Source organism: Pongo abelii, chromosome 23 (assembly GCF_028885655.2).
Source record: "Pongo abelii isolate AG06213 chromosome 23, NHGRI_mPonAbe1-v2.0_pri, whole genome shotgun sequence".
In the NCBI taxonomy this organism is placed as follows: domain Eukaryota; kingdom Metazoa; phylum Chordata; class Mammalia; order Primates; family Hominidae; genus Pongo; species Pongo abelii.
Window position 1 is genome coordinate 44,685,013 of NC_085929.1, and position 18,412 is coordinate 44,703,424.

Genomic DNA, 18,412 nt, shown 5'->3' on the forward strand with positions numbered 1-18,412 from the left:
TTTTGTTTTTTTGAGGTGGAGTTTCACTCTTGTTGCCCAGGCTGTAATGCAGTGATGCAATCTTGGCTCACTGCAACCTCCGCCTCTGGATTCAAGCAATTCTCCTGCCTCAGCCTCCTGAGTAGCTGGGATTACAGGCGGGCGCCACCACACCTTGCTAATTTTTTGCATTTTTAGTAGAGACAGGGTTTCACCATGTTGGCCAGGCTGATCTCAAACTCCTGACCTCAAGTGATACGCCAGCCTCGGCCTCACAAATTGCTGGGATTACAGGTGTGAGCCACCACGCCCAGCCAGCAGTGAGGTTTTGAGTTCTGGGCCTGGGAGCTTAACTGAGCCATCTAGGATAGAGACTCAGAGGAGGTGTGGGCTACCTCTGCACAAGATGGCCAACTGGTGTCCTGTGCAAGGGTGGGGACAGTGCCCTCACCAGGGGCAACCGCTGCTCCATCTGCTGGCTGAATGGATTCACAAAAGGAGGCCTTCAGCTTCCAGAAGAGCAGCCTGGAAGCAGACACCAAGGATCCAAGCCCCTCTATCACCCTCTCTGGCTGAGTGACCTGCACAAGTCCTGTTAGCTCTCTCTAGAATGATGATACCTGGGCCGGGCATGGTGGCTCACACCTGTAATCCCAGCACTTTGGGAGGCCAAGGAGGGCAGATCACCTGAGGTTAGGAGTTCGAGACCAACCTGGCCAACATGGTGAAACCCTGTCTCTACTAAAAACACAAAAATTACCCAGGCATGATGGCACATGACTGTAGTCCCAGCTATTCGGGAGGCTGAGGCAGGAGAATCACCTGAACCCAGGAGGCAGAGGTTGCAGAGAGCCAACATTGTACCACTGCACTCCAGCCTGGGTGACAGACTAAGACTCCATCTCAAAATAAAATAAAATAAAATTAAATTAAAATAAAATAAATAAAATAACGATACCTTGTGGGGGTTGGGAAAATTCAATTTCATGGCAGGTAGAAATCAGCTCCCACAGACCTGGCACCTGGTGAGCACGCCAGACTCTGGAAACATTACATTGCCCTTCTTACATTTTAATCCGGTAGCAATGCAGTGCCTTTTTTTTTTTTTTTTTTTCCCTAGAGACAAGGTCTCATTCTGTCACCCAGGCTGAAGTGCAGTGGTGCAATCATAGCTCACTGTAAATTCTAACTCCTGGGATCAAGCAATCCTCCTGCCTCAGCATCCCAAGTAGCTAGGACTACAGACACATGCTAATTTTTTAATTTTTTCATAGAGACAAGGTCTTGCTATTTTGCCAGGCTGGTCTTGAACTCCTAGCCTCAAGTGATCCTCCCTCCTCAGCCTCCCAAAGTGCTGGGACTGCGTTAGTGAGCAACCATGCCAGGCCCTGCTCCTTTTTAAGTCAAACTATGGAGGGGAACCGAGGCCTGCGGCCCCCACTGCCCACACAAGCAGGTACACACACGTTGTCCAAATGGTCTTGTTCCCTTGCTCACCTGATGATACGGCTGTGATGGAAGCACTCGCGGATCCCTAGCTCCACAGCCAGGTGGGCCACTGACCAGCTGGGGTGGTTGCGGATGAGGTCGGTCAGGTGCTGCAGGACCTCAGTGTGCAGGACCTGGGGGGAGCTCTCATAGAAGGGTAGCAGCTGGGAAGAATACTGCTGGAAATTCACCAGGGCGTCAGCCTCCAACTCCAGCTGGAAGAGTCTGTAGAGCCAGGACAGAGGAGCAAGACCCGAAATGAGACAGGCGGGACCCTCGGCCCACATCCCTGCTGGAATCAGAAGGTTCCCAGACTGCAGCCTGGCCTGCTCCAGCCTGACTCCCCTCCCAAGTGCACACACACACACACACACACACACACACACCTATACACATGTAAATGACATAATGGCGTTTAGGTTAGACTTTCTTTGTTTTTTAGAGACAAGGTCTTGTTCTGTAACCCAGGCTGGGGTGCGGTGGTGTGATCATGACTCACTGCATCTTCGAATTCCTGGGCTGAAGGGATCCTCCTACCTTAGTTCCTGAGTAGCTGGGATTACAGGCACGCACCACCACGCCCAGCTAATTTTTTTTTTTTTTTTTTTTGAGACAGAGTCTCGTTTTGTCACCCAGGCTGGAGTGCAGTGTTGTAATCTCATCTCACTGCGACCTTCACCTCCCGGGTTCAAGCAATTCTCCTACCTCAGCCTCCAGAGTAGCTGGGATTAAAGGCGTGTGCCGCCACACCTGGCTAATTTTTTGTGTTTTTAGTAGAGACGGGGTTTGGCCATGTTGCCCAGGCTGGACTCGAACTCCTGAGCTCAGGCAATCCACCCCCCTCAGCCTCTCAAAGTGCTAGGATTTCAGGCACTAGCCATCATGAGCCACTGCGCCTGGCCTAATTTTTTTTATTTTTGTAGACAGGGGGTCTTGCTATGTTGCCCAGGCTGGTCTTGAACTCCTGGCCTCAAGTGTTCCTCCTGCCTCAGCCTCCACAAGTACTGGGATTACAGGTGTGAACCACTATACTTGTCTAGATTTTCTTTTATTTTGAAAAACTTTCCTTTTCTTTGGTAATATCATTTATTACTTTTATATTTTATTTTACCACAGCCCTGCCATATCCACTTTCTAATTTAATTGCCACATCTGAGAGCCCCAGCCTCGAGTACTTGGCCCCTGTTCATAGCAGGAACTAAGTAAGTATTGTTTAACCTAAATGTACAGCAACAAAATATTATAAAATATTATATAAATTATGGTATAACTATGTAATAAACTATTATGCAGTCATTAAAATGAGATATTTAAAAAAAGGGAAATTTTTCTTTTTCTTTTTCTTTTTTTTTTTTTTGAGATGGAGTCTCATTCTTGTTGCCCAGGCTGGAGTACAATGGCACGATCTCGGCTCACTGCAGCCGCCATCTCCTAGGTTCAAGTGATTCTCCTGCCTCAGCCTCCCGAGTAGCTGGGATTACAGGCACCCGCCACCATGCCCGGCTAATTTTTTGTATTTTTAGAAGAGACAGGGTTTCGTCATGTTGGCCAGGCTGATCTTAAACTCCTGGCCTCAGGTGACCTGCCTGCCTGGGCCTCCCAAAGTGCTGGGATTACAGGCATGAGCCACTGCGCCCGGCCAGCTTTGTTCATTTTTAAGTGTTGAGGCTGAGTCCAAGTTTTGCTACTAAGGTGCTGTGTGATCTTGGGAAATCTTTTTCCCTCTCTGAGCCCCATTTGAAACATGAGACTAACTGTACCTGTCCTACCTACCTCCCAGACGTGCTGTGAGGACAGATGAAAAAGCACTATGAAAGCACTTTCAAAACCATAACCATTACATGTCAGTGATTGTTACTTAAAGTTCTGACCAGGGCTTTTAACATACCAGAAGGTTTTGTCTTGCATACCTCTACAGGCGCAGCAGCCAGCCAGAGTCTAGTGAAGGCAGTGCCCAGAGAGTGTTGGTTCAACAGGACCAGCCTGTTGTTCCACAGAGAGTGCGTCGATTAACAATTAACTACTGGGCATGTGATCTGTGCCAAATGGAGGGGTCAATTAATGAACAATTGCATAAAATGCTCTGCCCTCCTGAAGTCTTTTTTTTTTTTTTTTTTTTTTTTTTTTTGAGACAGAGTCTCACACTGTCACCCAGGCTGGAGTGCAGTGGCGCGATCTCAGCTCACTGCAACCTCTGCCCCCTGGGTTCAAGTGATTCTCCTGCAATTCTCCTGCCTCAGCCTCCCTAGTAGCTGGGATTACAGGCATGTGCTATCACGCCCAGCTAATTTTTGTATTTTTAGTAGGGACAGGGTTTCGCCATGTTGGCCAGGCTGGTCTCCAACTCCTGACCTCAAGTGGTCCACCCATCTTGGTCTCCCAAAGTGCTGGGACTACAAGCGTGAGCCACTGCACTTGGCCTGAGCCTATGTTATTATGGAGGAGATCAACAAAATGACTAAAGTAAAGACATAGAATAAGGAAGTACATTAAATAAACTATAAGGTAATCAGTGTTATAGAAACAACAAAAACCACAAAAAAGGTAGGGAAGGAGGAGGTGGAAGGAAGCCATTCCTCATTGCCCTTGGCTGGGTTTTTCCTTCATCTCACCAGCCTCTCAACATCAGGGCACTCCACATCAAGTGTTGCCGATATGTCAGAGAATGACAACTGAAAACTGATCACTGGAATTAGCATCACGGAGGCATGCACGACCTTGACAACATTACTTTTAGTGGAATGGTCGGAACCAAGGCCTGATTAAAGTGGGTTTAAGGACAAGATGTGAGAATCTGAAGATTGCAAAGACAGATATTTTTGAGGAGTTTTGCTGTGGAGAGGAGCAAATAAAGGAAGGGGTAGCAAATGGGGAAAGTGTAATCAGGCATTTGAATGCTGATGGGAACGATGATTCTCTCTCAGAACTTCCACTTTCCATTAACAGCAGACTAGGGAATGTGAAACAGACCACCTACAGAGGACAGCCAGAAATGCTGGACAAATTATTAAAAAACATCTGCTGGCAGGCACTGGATACTTCAAAAGACACTGATGACTCACCAGGCTGGAAGGAATGATGGAAACCCAGGAATTGAGCTCAGTGTTCAGGTGGCTGTTACTGGAGAGGATGGGCAGATGAGCAGCACCAGTAACAGCCTCGTGGAGCTCAGGATACAGGGACTGGAGCCCAGGGGTCTGCCAAGAGGAGAGCCCCGATGAACATCTCTTACTTTGGGTTAGGGTCCTAAAGAACTACGTAGCCTAGGAATAAGGGTCAGCCATACACAGACACGCTCTCACAGGGACCACAGTTTAGCCTCAAGTAATTTCAGTTCCAGAAACTAGACTGAGGTTATCCTAGTTGCAAGTGTTCCCAGGTACCTGGGAGAAGCAAAAATAAATTCATTCTTTATAAGGAAACATCAAACTGGGCTCTAGATTATTTCTTTTTTTTTTTTTTTTTTTTGAGATGGAGTCTCGCTCTGTCACCCAGGCTGGAGTGCAGTGGCACAATCTCGGCTCACCCCAACCTCTGCCTCCTGGTTCAAGCAATTCTCCTGCCTTAGCCTCCCGAGTAGCTAGGATTACAGGAACCTGCCACCATGCTCGGCTAGTTTTTTGTATTTTTAGTAGAGATGGGGTTTCACCGTGTTACCCAGGATGGTCTTGATCTCCTGATCTCGTGATCCACCTGCCTCAGCCTCCCAAAGTGCTGGGATTACAGGCATGAGCCACCGTGCCCGCCCGTTCCAGATTATTTCTACAAGCATACTTGCAAATACAATGACCAACACATAATCAAAACTCACCAGGCATATGTGGAGATAAGACATGAAAGAAAACCAACAGAAACAATATACAAAAGAAACATATCTGTAAGTGAGGGGACTGTAAATATTTAAGTTATCCAAAATAGACTTTAAAGTAACTGTGATAACATTCAAGAGGTTAAAAAAGGAAATTTAGAATTTTGGCAAAGAGTTTTGAATGATCAAAAAAGGATCAAATGAAAAGTACAGAATTAAAAAGTATAATCAGGAAAGAGTAAACAGAATAAAGCATGGAGAGACAAAAGTATACAAAATATAGTAGAGTATGTAAGAGACATAGACTATCTAATAAAAGATCTAGCATACACATATAAGTGGAGGGTCAGAGGCAGAGTAGAAAAAGAATAAAATGGAAGCCACATTTGAAGCGTTAATGTCTGCAAACTTTCCAAAACTGATTTTTAAAAAACATTATAGGTCAGGCACAGTGGCTCATACTTGTAATCCCACCACTTTGGGAGGCTGAGGTGGGTGGATCACCTGAGGTCAGGAATTCCAGACTAGCCATGGCAAAACGCTGTGTCTACTAAAAATACAAAAATCAGCTGGGCATGGTGGTGGGTGCCTATAATACCAGCTACTTGGGAGGCTAAGGCAGGAGAATCGCTTGAACCAGAGGGGCGGAGGTTGCAGTGAGCCGAGATCACACCACTTCACTCCAGCTTAGGCAAAAGAGTGAAACTCCATCTCCAAATAAATAAATAAATAAATAAATAAATAAAATTAGTCTGCTGATTTAACATACCCTATAAGCCCTCCCTGACCCCACCACCAAAAAAAAAACACATAGAAAAAAACAAAAAACAAGAAAGCCCCAGAAATCCACACTTAGCACCTTGCAGGGGTTTTAAAACACAGCCCCCTAAATCACTGATATTCCTTGCACTGAGCAGTGGGAATTTATATCTCTTTACCCTTTAATCTGCCGATGTAACTGCATTACCAACAGAATATGGCAGAAGTGATGCTGTCCCAGCTTCCAGACCAATGCCTCAAGAGACTGGAAGTTTCTATTTCTCCTCTCTTGGGGCCCAGCCATCATGCCTCAAGGAGGCTGAAGCAACACATGGTGACGACTCTTGGTCCTGGGCCCTGAGCCCTGAATGAACTCCCAGCCAACAGCCAGCACCAACTTGCCAGTTGCGAGTTACCTTATATGGTTCCACATAAAGTAGAGCTGAGGCTTTCCCACTGAGCTCTGCTCAAATTGCAGATTTATGGACTACATAAATGATTCCTTTCATAAGCCATTGTGTTCTGGAGTAGTTTGTTACATAGCAATAACTGATAATGATACATATGTTGCACAATATGATTGTATGTAACATAACAATTGCTGATATATGTGCCACATTACACCTGTTGAAAATAAAATACAAGGAGGAAATATTTAAAATAGCAGAGGAAAAAAGTTATCTTCAAAGGGCAACCGTTAGAATGACAGCTGGCTTCTCAACAATGGAAGCCAGAGATAATGGAATGACTTCCTTAAAGAGCTAAAAAGAAAATAAATGCTGGCCAGTCACGGTGGCTCATGCCTATAATCCCAGCACTTTGGGAGGCCAAGGCAGGCAAATCACTTGAGCTCAGGAGTTTGAGATCAGCCTGGGCAACATGGTGAAACCCCGTCTCTACTAAAAATACAAAAATTAGTCAGGTGTAGTGGTGCATGCCTGTAGCTCCAGCTACTCAGGAGGCTGAGGGAGGAGAATCGCTTGAACCTTCGAGGCGGAGATCGTGCCACCGTACTCTAGCCTGGGTCACAGAGCAAGACTCTGTCTCTAAATAAATAAATAAATAAATGCCAATGAGAATTCTGTACGTAGCACACAAAACAAAACAAAAAACAAAAACAAAAACTTCAAGAATAAGGTTAAAATTAAAACATTTCTCTAGTCAAACAGAAAACCCAGAGACTTTGTCATTAGCAGACCTACACGAAAGGAAATACAAAAGTTTTTTCTTTCCTTTTTTTTGGAGACAAGGTCTCACTCCTGTCACCCAGGCACCCAGGCTGGAGTGCAGAGGTACAATCACCGCTCACTGCAGCCTCAACCTCCCAGGTTTAAGTAACCCTCCCACCTCAGCCTCCCAAGTAGCAGGGACTACAGGCGTGCACCACCACACCTGGCTAATTTTTTGTATTTTCAGTAGAGACAGGGTTTTGCCATGTAGCCCAGGCTGATGTGAAAATCCTGGGCTCAAGCGATCCTCCCGCCTAGGCTTCCCAAAGTGCTGGGATTACAGGCGTGAGCCATCGTGCTGGGCCAAAAGCTTTCTCTTCATGTGGAATGAACATGATCCTAGATGGATGCTTAAAGAGGCATGAAAGAATGAAGCACCATGGCAAGTTAAATATGTGGGGGAATCTAAATAAGTATTGATGGTATAGCATCTTGCTGGGTTTAAAATAAAAACTAAATAAAACAACAGCACACAGTATCGAAGCCTGGAAGGGAATACATAGCTAAAGGATTCTAAGACCAACTTATTGTTCTGGAAGATACTAATGGACCTTGAGTAAGGCAAAGATATATCTTGTAATCTCTAAGTTTCTGTCAAGATGTGCAAAAGGTTTCAGACTTTGCCCCACTTGCTGTTGTCGAAGTTTTGCTCCAGAAGAAGATATAATCTTGATTATGCTGAAAAGTAAGCAAACTTACCCTGTGCTCTACAAGGAGACCCTAACTCTATTTTCCAAGGCTGTTTGCTGTATAAACATCCTTTGAAGGTAGCCTGGAACAAAGGTAGTGCTATAATTTGGATGTCTGCCCCCCAAACCTCATGCTAAATTTTGATCCCAATGTTGGAGGTGGGGGGCTAATGGGAGGTGTTTGGGCCATAGGGGTGGATCCCTCATGAATGAAGTAATGCCCTCCCTGTGGGGTGGGGGTGAGTGAGTTTTCACTATATTAGTTCCTATAAGAACTGGTTGTTAAAAAGAGCCTAGCACTTTTTTTTTCTTTGAGACAGAGTTTCGCTCTTGTCGCCCAGGTGATCTCGGCTCACTGCAACCTCCGCCTCCTGGATTCAAGCAATTCTCCTGCCTCAGCCTCCTGAGTAGCTGGGATTACAGGCATGCAACACCATGCCCAGCTAATTTTTTTGTATTTTTTTTTTGTAGAGACAGGGTTTCTCCATGTTGGTCAGGCTGGTCTCAAACTCCCGACCTCAGGTGATCCACCCGCCTTGGCCTCCCAAAGTGCTGGGATTACAGGCTTGAGCCACCGCACCTGGCCTGAGCCTGGCACTTTTTAACAACAAGTTAAGGACTTCTTTTCTCTTCCTCACTTCCTTTCTTGCCATGTGATGCTGGTAAGATGCTGGCACCACATTTCTTGTACAGCCTGAAGAGCCACGAGACAAATAAAACCTCTTTTTTATGTATAATACTCAGACTTAGGTATTCGTTTATAGCAACACTAAACAGACAAAAACAGGTAGTCAATGTCTCTGCTAGCAGGATGTATAGAAACATGAGAGAGACTCTTGGAGAACGATCTCCCAACAGTTACTACTAAAAATTGTATAACTTCCAAGCTAAGAGACAGAAAAAACAGAATCATACGAAAATGCTCAATCACAAATTGCAAAAGCATTATGCTAAGTGAAAAAGTCAGACTCATAAGACTACACACTATATGATTAAAAACAGCAGTGATGGAATGCACATAGGTATAGGAAGACGTCCTCCTGCTGGGAAAAAAAAAAAGGAAGCACATAGGTGTTTGCCCAGGGATGGGGTGGGTGCCATGGACTATAAAGGAGCGTGAAGGAAATTTGGGGAATAACAGAAATGTCTTATATCTTGATTGCGGTGGTGGTTACATGGGGGTATTCTGTTATCAGATGAAGGTGGAGGCAAAGCAAGATGGCCAAATAGGGCCGGGCGCGGTGGCTCACGCCTGTAATCCCAGCACTTTGGGAGGCCGAGGTGCGTGGATCACCTGAGGTCAGGAGTTTGAGACCAGCCTGGCCAACATGGAGAATCCCCGTCCCTACTAAAAATACAAAAATTAGCCAGGCACGTGGCCGCTGCCCCGTCTGGCAAGTGAGGAGCGCCTCTCTCTGGCCGCCGCCCCGTCTGGGAAGTGAGGAGCGCCTCTGCCTGGCCCCCGCCCTGTCTGGGAAGTGAGGAGCGCCTCTCCTGGCCGCCGTGCAACCTTCCAAGTGTGAAGTGACAGCCTTGTGTGTGATCTTTCTGCCTTCCCCAAGTTTGCATTTTCGATATTAAAGTTTACTTTTTAATTAAAAAAAAAAAATTAGCCAGGCATGGTGGCGGGCGCCTGTAATCACAGCTACTGGGGAGGCTGAGGCTTGAGAATTGCTTGAACCCAGGAGGCAGAGGTTGCAGGGAGCCAAGATCGTGCCATTGCACTCCAGCCTGGGTGAAAGAGCGAAACTCCGTCTCAAAAAAAAAAAGATGCCCAAATAGAAACCTCCACCAATTGTCCTCCCTGGAGGAACACCAAATTGAACAACTATACACACAAAAAAGTACCTTCATAAAAAGCAAAAATCAGCCTAGGTACCAGCTCAGCTACAGTGCGGTAGAGCACCAAGAGGGCTCTTGGGGTCCCAGATTCTAAGTGTTGGCTCTGGAGTGGCATTTCTGGACCTGCCGTGGGCCGGGGGCAGCCCACTACCCTAAAGAGAGAGTCCCAGGCCTGGCAGCGTTCACCACAAGCTGATTCAAGAGCCCTTAGGCCCTGAATGAACATTGGCGGTGGCCAAGCAGCACTTGCCACAGGGCTTGGGCAGTGGTGGCCATGGAGAGAGACTTCTCTGCTTGTGGAAAGGGGAGGGAAGAGCGGGAAGGACTTTGCCTTATGGCTTGGGTATCAGCCAGGCTGTAATAGAATAGAGCACTGGGGAGATTACTAAGGTTTCTGACTGCAGGCCCTGCCTCCCAGATGGCATCTAAGGACCTTCCCAGGATGGGAGTGGGGGGAACTTGCTGCCTTGAAGGGAAGGACATAATCTCACTGGCTTCACCACCTGCTGACTGTAGAGCCCTAGTGCCTTAAGCAAACATAGGCAGTAGCCAGGCAGTGGTGACTGTAGGCCTTGGGTGAGACCCAGTGCTGTGCTGGCTTCAGGTCTGAGCCAGCATAGTCCTAGTGATAGTGGCCACAGAGATGCCCGTGTCACCCCTCTCCTAGCTCCAGGCGGCCCAGCACAGAGAGAGACTCCATTTTTAAGGGAGAAAGTAAGGGAAGAGAACAAGAGCCTCTGCCTGGTAATCCAGAGAATTCTTCCAGATCTTATCCAAGACCACCCAAGTGGTACCTTTACGAGTCTGCAAGAGCCATAGTATTTAGTAGGCTTGGGGTGCCCCCTAATGCAGATATGGCTGCAGTGACCAAAAACTTAGATCATAATACCCAAGTCCCTTTTATTACCTGGAAAGTCTTCCTAAGAAGAACAGGTACAAACAAGCCCAGACTGCAAAGACTACAATAAATACCTAACTTCAATGCCCAGACACTGACGAACATCACAAGCATCAAGACCATACAGGAAAACATGACCTCACCAAATGAACTAAATAAAGTACCAGTGGCCAATTCTGGAGAGACAGAGATATGTGACCTTTCAGACAGAGAATTTAAAATAGCTGTTTTGAGGGAACTCAGTGAAATTCAAGATAACACAGAGAAGGAATTCAGAATCCTAACAGATAAACTTAGCAAAGAGATTGAAATAATTTAAAAGAATCAAGCAGGCTGGGCGCGGTGGCTCATGCCTGTAATCCCAGCACTTTGGGAGGCCGAGGCAGGTAGATCACAAGGTCAGGAGATCGAGACCATCCTGGCTAACATGGTGAAATCTCATCTCTACAAAAAATACAAAAAATTAGCTGGGCGCAGTGGCAGGCACCTGTAATCCCAGCTACTCGGGAGGCTGAGGCAGGAGAATGGCGTGAACCCGGGAGGCAGAGCTTGCAGTGAACTGAGATCGCGCCACTGCACTCCAGCCTGGGCGACAGGGCAAGACTCCGTCTCAAAAAAAAAAGAAAAAAAGGAATCAAGCAGAAATTCTGGAGTTGAGAAATGCAGTTCACATACTGCTAAATGCTAAAGGGAGTTTTTCAATCTGAAAGAAAAGGACATTAATGAGCAATAAGAAATCACTTGAAAGTACAGAACTTACTGGTAATAGCAAGTACACAGAAACATACACAATATTATAACACTGTCGTATGCAGACCACTCATATCTTGAGTAAAAAGACTAAAAGAGGAACCAATCAAAAATAATAACTACAACTTTTCAAGACATAAACAGTACAATAAGTTAAAAAGTGGGGGGACAAAGTTAAAATGTAGAGTTTTTATTAGTTTTCTCTTTGCTTGTTTATCTGTTTACGCAATCAGTGTTAAGGTGTCATCAGTTTAAAATATTAGGTTATAAGATATTATTTGCAAGCCTCATGTTAACCTCAAATCAAAAAACATACAGCAGATACACAAAAAAAATAAAAAGCAAGAAGTTAAAACATACCACCAGAGAAAATCACCTTCACTAAAAGGAAAACAGGAAGGAAAGAAAGATCACAAAGCAACAAGAAAACAATTAATAAAGTGGCAGGAGTAAGTCCTTACTTGTCAATAATAACATTGAACATAAATGGACTAAACTCTCCAATCAAAAGACACAGAGTGGCAGAACAGATAGAAAAACAAGACCCAGTGATCTGTTGCCTACAAGAAACACACTTCACCTATAAAGACACACATAGACTGAAAATAAAGGGATGGAGAAAGATATTCCATGCAAATGGAAACCAAACAAGAGCAAGAATAGCTATGCTTCTATCAGGCAAAACAGACTTCAAGACAAAAACTATAAAAAGAGACTAAGAAGGTCATTATATAAAAGGGTCAATTTAGCAAGATACTGTAACAATTTTAAACACATATGCACCCAACACTGGAACACCCAGATATATGAAGGAAGTATTCTTAGAGCTAAAGAGAGAGATAGACCTCTCTTTACAATATAATACATATTAACTGGATACAATAATAACTGGAGACTTCAATACTCCACTTTCAGCATTAGACAGATCATCCAGACAGAAAATCAACAAAGAAACACCAGCCTTAGTCTGCAGTATAGATCAGATGAATCTATTAGATATTTACAGAACGTTTCATCCAACATTTGCAGAATACACATTCTTCTCCTCAGCATATGGATCATTCTCAAGGATAGACCATATGGTAGGCCACAAAACAAGCCTTAAATTATTATTATTATTATTATTATTTTTTTTTTTTTTTTGAGACAGTCTCGCTCTGTCACCCAGGCTGGAGTGCAATGGCGCGATCTCAGCTCACTACCAGCTCTGCCTCCCGAGTTCACGCCATTCTCCTGCCTCAGCCTCCCGAGTAGCTGGGACTACAGGCACCTGCCACCATACCTGGCTAATTTTTTGTATTTTTAGTAGAGACGGGGTTTCACTGTGTTAGCCAGGATGGTCTCGATCTCCTGACCTCGTGATCTGCCTGCCTCGGCCTGCCAAAGCGCTGGGATTACAAGCATGAGCCACTTCTCCCGGCCAAATTACTTTTTAAATTTGAAATCATATCAAGTATCTTCTGTGATCACAATGGAATAAAACTACAAATCAAAAACAAGGTATTTTGCAAACCATACAAACACATGGAAATTAAATAATATGCTCCTGAATGGTCAATGAAGAAATTAAGACAGAAATTTAAAAACGTCCTGAAACAAATGATAATGGAAACACAACATACCAAAACCTATGAGATACAGGGAAAGAAGTACTAAGAGGAAAGTTTATAGCCATAAGCGCCTACATCAAGTAAGTAAAAAAACTTCAAAATAATCTAATGATGTCTCTTAAAGAACTAGAAAAGTAAGAGCAAACCAAATCCAAAATTAGTAGAAGAAAAGAAATAATAAAGATAATAGCAGAAATAAATGAAATTGAAACAATACAAAAGATCAACAAAATAAAGGAGTTTTTTGAAAAGATAAAAATCAATAAACCTTTAGCTAGACTAACAAAAAAGAGAGAAAACCCAAACAAAAAAAATCAGAAATGAAAAAAGAGATATTACAACCAACATCACAGAAATTCAAAGGATTATTAGAGGTTACTATGAACAATTATATGATAATTGAAAACCCTAGAAGAAATGGATAACTTCCTAGGCATACACAACCTACCAAGATGGAACTGTGAAGAAATCCAAAACCTAAATAGACCAATAACAAGTAATGAGATCAAAGCTGTAATGAAAAGTCTCCCAGCAAAGAAAAGCCTGGGACCCAGTGGCTTCACTGATTAATTTTACCAAACATTTAAAGAAAAATTAATATCAACCCTACTCAAACCATTATGAAAAACAGAGGAGAGAAAACTTCCAAACTCATTCTATGAGGCCAGTATTGCCCTGACACCAAAACCAGACAAAGACATATAAAAAAAGAAAACTACAGGCCAGTATCCCTGATGGATATTGATGCAAAACTTCTCAACAAAATACTAGCAAATCAAATTCAACAACACATTAAAAAGGTCATTCAGGGCCAGGTGCAGTGGCTCACACCTGTAATCCCAGCACTTTGGGAGGCAGGGGCAGGTGGATCACCTGAGGTCAGGTGTGGAGACCAGCCTGGCCAACACGGTGAAACCCTGTCTCTACTAAAAATACAAAAAACTAGCTGGGTGTAGTGGTGGGCGCCTGTAATCCCAGCTACTTGGAAGGCTGAGACAGGAGAATCGCTTGAACCCAGGAGGCGGAGGTTGCAGTGAGCTGAGATTGCACCACTGCACTCCAGCCTGGGTGACAGAGCGAGACCCCATCTCAAAAATAAATATATAAATAGGAAGGCTAGTCTGATACAGGCTACTCTGTCATGGCCAGAAGTGGAAGTTCATCCTACAAGTTTGATAGGTAGTATTTGCATCATCATTGGGTCAAGATATTTTCTTTCTTTTTCCTTTTTTTTTTTTTTTTTGAGACGGAGTTTCACTCATGTTGCCCAGGCTGGAGTGCAGTGGTGCAATCTCGGCTCACTGCAACCTCTGCCTCCCAGGTTCAAGTGATTCTCCTGCCTCAGCCTCCCGAGTAGCTGTGACCACAGGTGCCCACCACCACGCCTGGCTAATTTTTTGTATTTTTAGAAGAGACAGGGTTTCACCATGTTGGCCAGGCTGGTCTCGAATTCCTGACCTCAGGTGATCCACCCACCTTGGCCTCCCAAAGTGCTGGGATTACAGGCGTGAGCCACTGAACCCAGCTGGGTCAAGATATTTTCTAAATTTCACTGTGACTTCTTTTTTGAACCATAGATAATTTACATATATCTTGCTTAAAATTCAAACATATGGGCTCATTTACAGTTACATTTTTGCTATTGATTTCTAGCTTAATTGCACTGTAGTTGGAGAACATAGTCTAAATCTTTTCAGGTATCTGAAATTTGTTCATATTTGCTTTATGGCCAGCATAGGTCAGTGTCTATAATTTTTATATAGGTGTGCTTGAAAAGAATGTGTATTCTGTTAGTTGGTAGGACAACTGTTTTATGTATGTTCCATGGTCTGAATGTTTGTGTCTTCCTAAAATTCTTACGTTAAAACTTAATTCTTAGTGTGATAGTATTAAGAAATGGGGCCATTAGGAGGTAATTCGATCATCAAGCCTCCGCCCTCATGAATGGGATTGGTGCCATTTAAAAAGAGGCTTGCCAGGCACACTGGTTCACACCTGTAATCCCAGCACTTTGGGAGGCCAAGGCGGGTGGATCACCTGAGGTCAGGAGTTTGAGACCAGCCTGGCCAATATGGTGAAACCCCACCTCTACTAAAAATACAAAAAATTAGCCAGGTGTGGTGGTGGGCACCTGTAATCCCAGCTACTCAGGGATTCAAAAAATAAACAAAGCCAAAAGTTGGTTCTTTGGAAAGATTTTTAAAATTGGCAAATCACTAGCAAAACCAAACAAGAAATAGAGAAAACGCAAAGTACCATCCCTTCAGATCCTCCATACATTAAAAAGAAAATAAGAGGATCTGCAGACAAATTTGACAACTTAGGTAAAATAGAAAAATTCCTTGAAAACACAACATACCCAAACTGACATGAGAAGAAAATCTCATAGTCCTATATTTGTAAAAGAAATTGAATCCATGTTTTAAAAGCTTCCCACAAATAAACTCTAGGGGTCACATGGTTTTACCCATGAATTCTTCCAAACATTTAAGAAATAAGTAATACAGGTTGGACATGTGGCTCATGCCTGTAATCCCAGCACTTTGGGAGGCTGAGGTGAGAGGATTGTTTGAGCCCAGGAGTTCAAGACCAGCCTGGGTAACTTGGTGAGACCCTGTCTCTACAAAAAATTTTTTAAATTAGCCAGGCATGGTGGTGCGTGCCTGTAGTCCCGGCTACTCAGGAGGCTGAGGCAGGAGGATCACTTGAGCCTGGGAAGTTGAGGCTACAGTGAGCCATGATCGTGCCACTGAAGTTTGGCCTGGGTGAGAGAGGGAGATGGATGAAAGGAAGGAAGGAAGGAGATCTTCAACGATTTTTAGAAAATAGGAGAAAGAAGGAATGCTTCTCAAAGCTTTAAGATAAAGAAGGACTTCCTTAAATAAGACACGAAAAGCACACCGTAAAGAAGATGAACAAATCTGACTTCATTAAAACTAAGAACTCATGTTTATCAATAGATACCATTAAAAGAATAAAAAGGCAAAACACTGTATGTACAGCTGAACACGTATCACTGACAAAGGGTGTGTATTTGGACTGCACATGTATCAAAAAAATCCTCCTAAAACTCTGTAAGAAAAAGATAAACAACTTTATTTTTTAAATAGTCAAGAGAATTGAGCTGATACTTCACTGAAGAGAATATCCAAATGGTTAATCACTGTATCAAAAAGTGCTCAACTTCATTTGCAATCAGGCAAATGCAAAATAAAATCACAATAACATACTACTAGACACCCGACAGAATGACTAAAATTTTAAAACCCGACAGTACCAAGTAACAGAAGTTATGAAGTAACAGAAAGTGTCATTCACTGCTGCTTGGAAAACAGACAGGCGGTATTATTTACTAACATTGAAGACAAGTTATGGCCCATAATGCAGCCAGTTCACTTCTAGGCATATGTCTACCAGAAATGTATGCGTGTATGCGCCAAAAAAACTAGAAATAACCCAAATTTTCATCAGTAGTAGAATAAGTAACTACAACTGTGATATAGTAGACAATGGAATTCTACTGCAATGAAAACGACAGACAGCTGCACACAAAACGTATCAATCTCGCCAACAAAATGCTGAACAAAGAAGCCAGATAGAAAAGCCTTGATCTTGGCCGGGCGCAGTGGCTCACGCCTGTAATCCCAGCACTTTGGGAGGCTGAGGCGGGTGGATCACGAGGTCAGGAGATCGAGACCATCCTTGCCAACACGGTGAAACCTCGTCTCTACTAAAATACAAAAAATTAGCCGGGCATGGTGGTGGGCACCTGTAGTCCCAGCTACTCAGGAGGCTGAGGTAGGAGAATGGCGTGAACCCAGGAGGCAGAGCTTGCAGTGAGCAGAGGTCGCGCCACCGCACTCCAACCTGGACAACAGAGTGAGACTCCATCTCAAAAAAAAAAAAAGCCTTTATCATAAAAGGCAAGTTATTGGTTACCCTTATTTGGGAAGAGGGGACAAAAGGAGGGCTTCTGGGGGCTGTAATGTCCTATCTCTTGATTCGAGTGGTGGTTACACAGGTGTTTGTGATAAATTACTGAGCTGTATATCATTTTCTCTATATGTGTTATATTTTGCTATTTTTGAAAAGTTTAAAGAGAGAAAACAGGAGGAGAGGAATGAAGACAGTGGAATATAAGCAGTCCCTGGAGGAAAAAGTAGAGTCAAGAAATAATTTTTTTTTAAAGAAAAAAATAACCCATTGTATAGTGATGGAAAATAACTTAGGTCAGGACATTATAACAGAAAACTACAGACTGGGAGGCTTAAACAACCTTTATTTCTCACAGTTCTAGAGGCTAGGAAGTCTATGATCAAGGTGCTGGCTGATCGAGTTCCTGGTGAGGGTTCACTTCCTGGTTTGCAGACGGCTACCTTCTTGTTGCGCCCTCACATGGCAGAGACAGATCATCTCTTTCTTGCCTCTTCTTATAAGGGCACTAATCCCATTCATGAGGGCTCCATCCTCATGACCTAATCACCCCCATAGTGCCCTACCTCCTAATACCATCACACAAGGGATTGGGGCTTCAACATATGATTTAGGGGGGATACATTCAATCCACAGCAAAAAATATATAGTAGAAAAAGGGAAAGTGTTATGTAGGAAAGAGGGGAAATAATTGTTCAAATGGTGTCAAGAAGTAGATGACAGGAGATGATGGCCTTGAATAGGGGGACCACCCTCACTCAGCTAGACACATCGGTGCTGACAACAGGGAATGTGGAGTAGGCGGGGACAGAGGTGTGTGCATGGGGTGGAGGGAATTCTCCTCTGGCGATTTCTATTTTCTCAGCGAGACAGTGGCAGGGCTATCAGCTGAGAGTAAGCGTGGAGGGGAAGGGGCTGCAGGCTGAGGGGAGGGAGGGAGGCATGCCTTCTGGGAGAGGGGTGAACAGAGAAATGCAGAAAGATGTCAAACCACATCATAGGCTCACTGTGGCTCATGTCGTGATTTCAAAGTGACAGCAATAGGGCCGGGCAGGGTGGTTCATGCCTGTAATCCCAGCACTTTGGGAGGCCAAGGCGGACATATCACCTGAGGTCAGGAGTTGAAGACCAGCCTGGCCAACATGGCAAAACCCTGTCTCTACTAAAAAAAATACAAAAATTAGCTGGGTGTGGTGGCGGGTGCCTATAATACCAGCTACTCAGGAGGCTGAGGCAGGGAGAATTGCTTGAACCGCGGAGGTGGAGGTTGCAGTGAGCTGAGAGCATGCCACAGCACTCCAGCCTGGGCAACAGAGCGAGACTGTGTCAAAAAAAAAAGAAAAAAAAAAAAAAGAAAGTGAGAGCAGTCAGCAAAAAGGTATGTTCCCCTAGCCATGGTGGAGAACTGAAATCAAGCAGTTCTGGGG

At 44.1% G+C, this 18,412-nt stretch overlaps 1 protein-coding gene across 11 annotated transcripts in view; it reads right to left on the reverse strand.

Moving 5' to 3' along the window:
- Nucleotides 1-18,412, reverse strand: part of PLA2G6 (phospholipase A2 group VI) — a 69,995-nt gene that overhangs the window by 32,096 nt on the left and 19,487 nt on the right. For all 11 annotated transcript variants that reach the window (XM_054543424.2, XM_054543422.2, XM_009234355.4 and 8 more), the window contains exon 3: nucleotides 1,477-1,692. In XM_054543424.2, coding sequence (XP_054399399.2) covers nucleotides 1,477-1,692 — 216 coding nt within the window. The remainder of the gene's footprint in view (nucleotides 1-1,476; nucleotides 1,693-18,412) is intronic.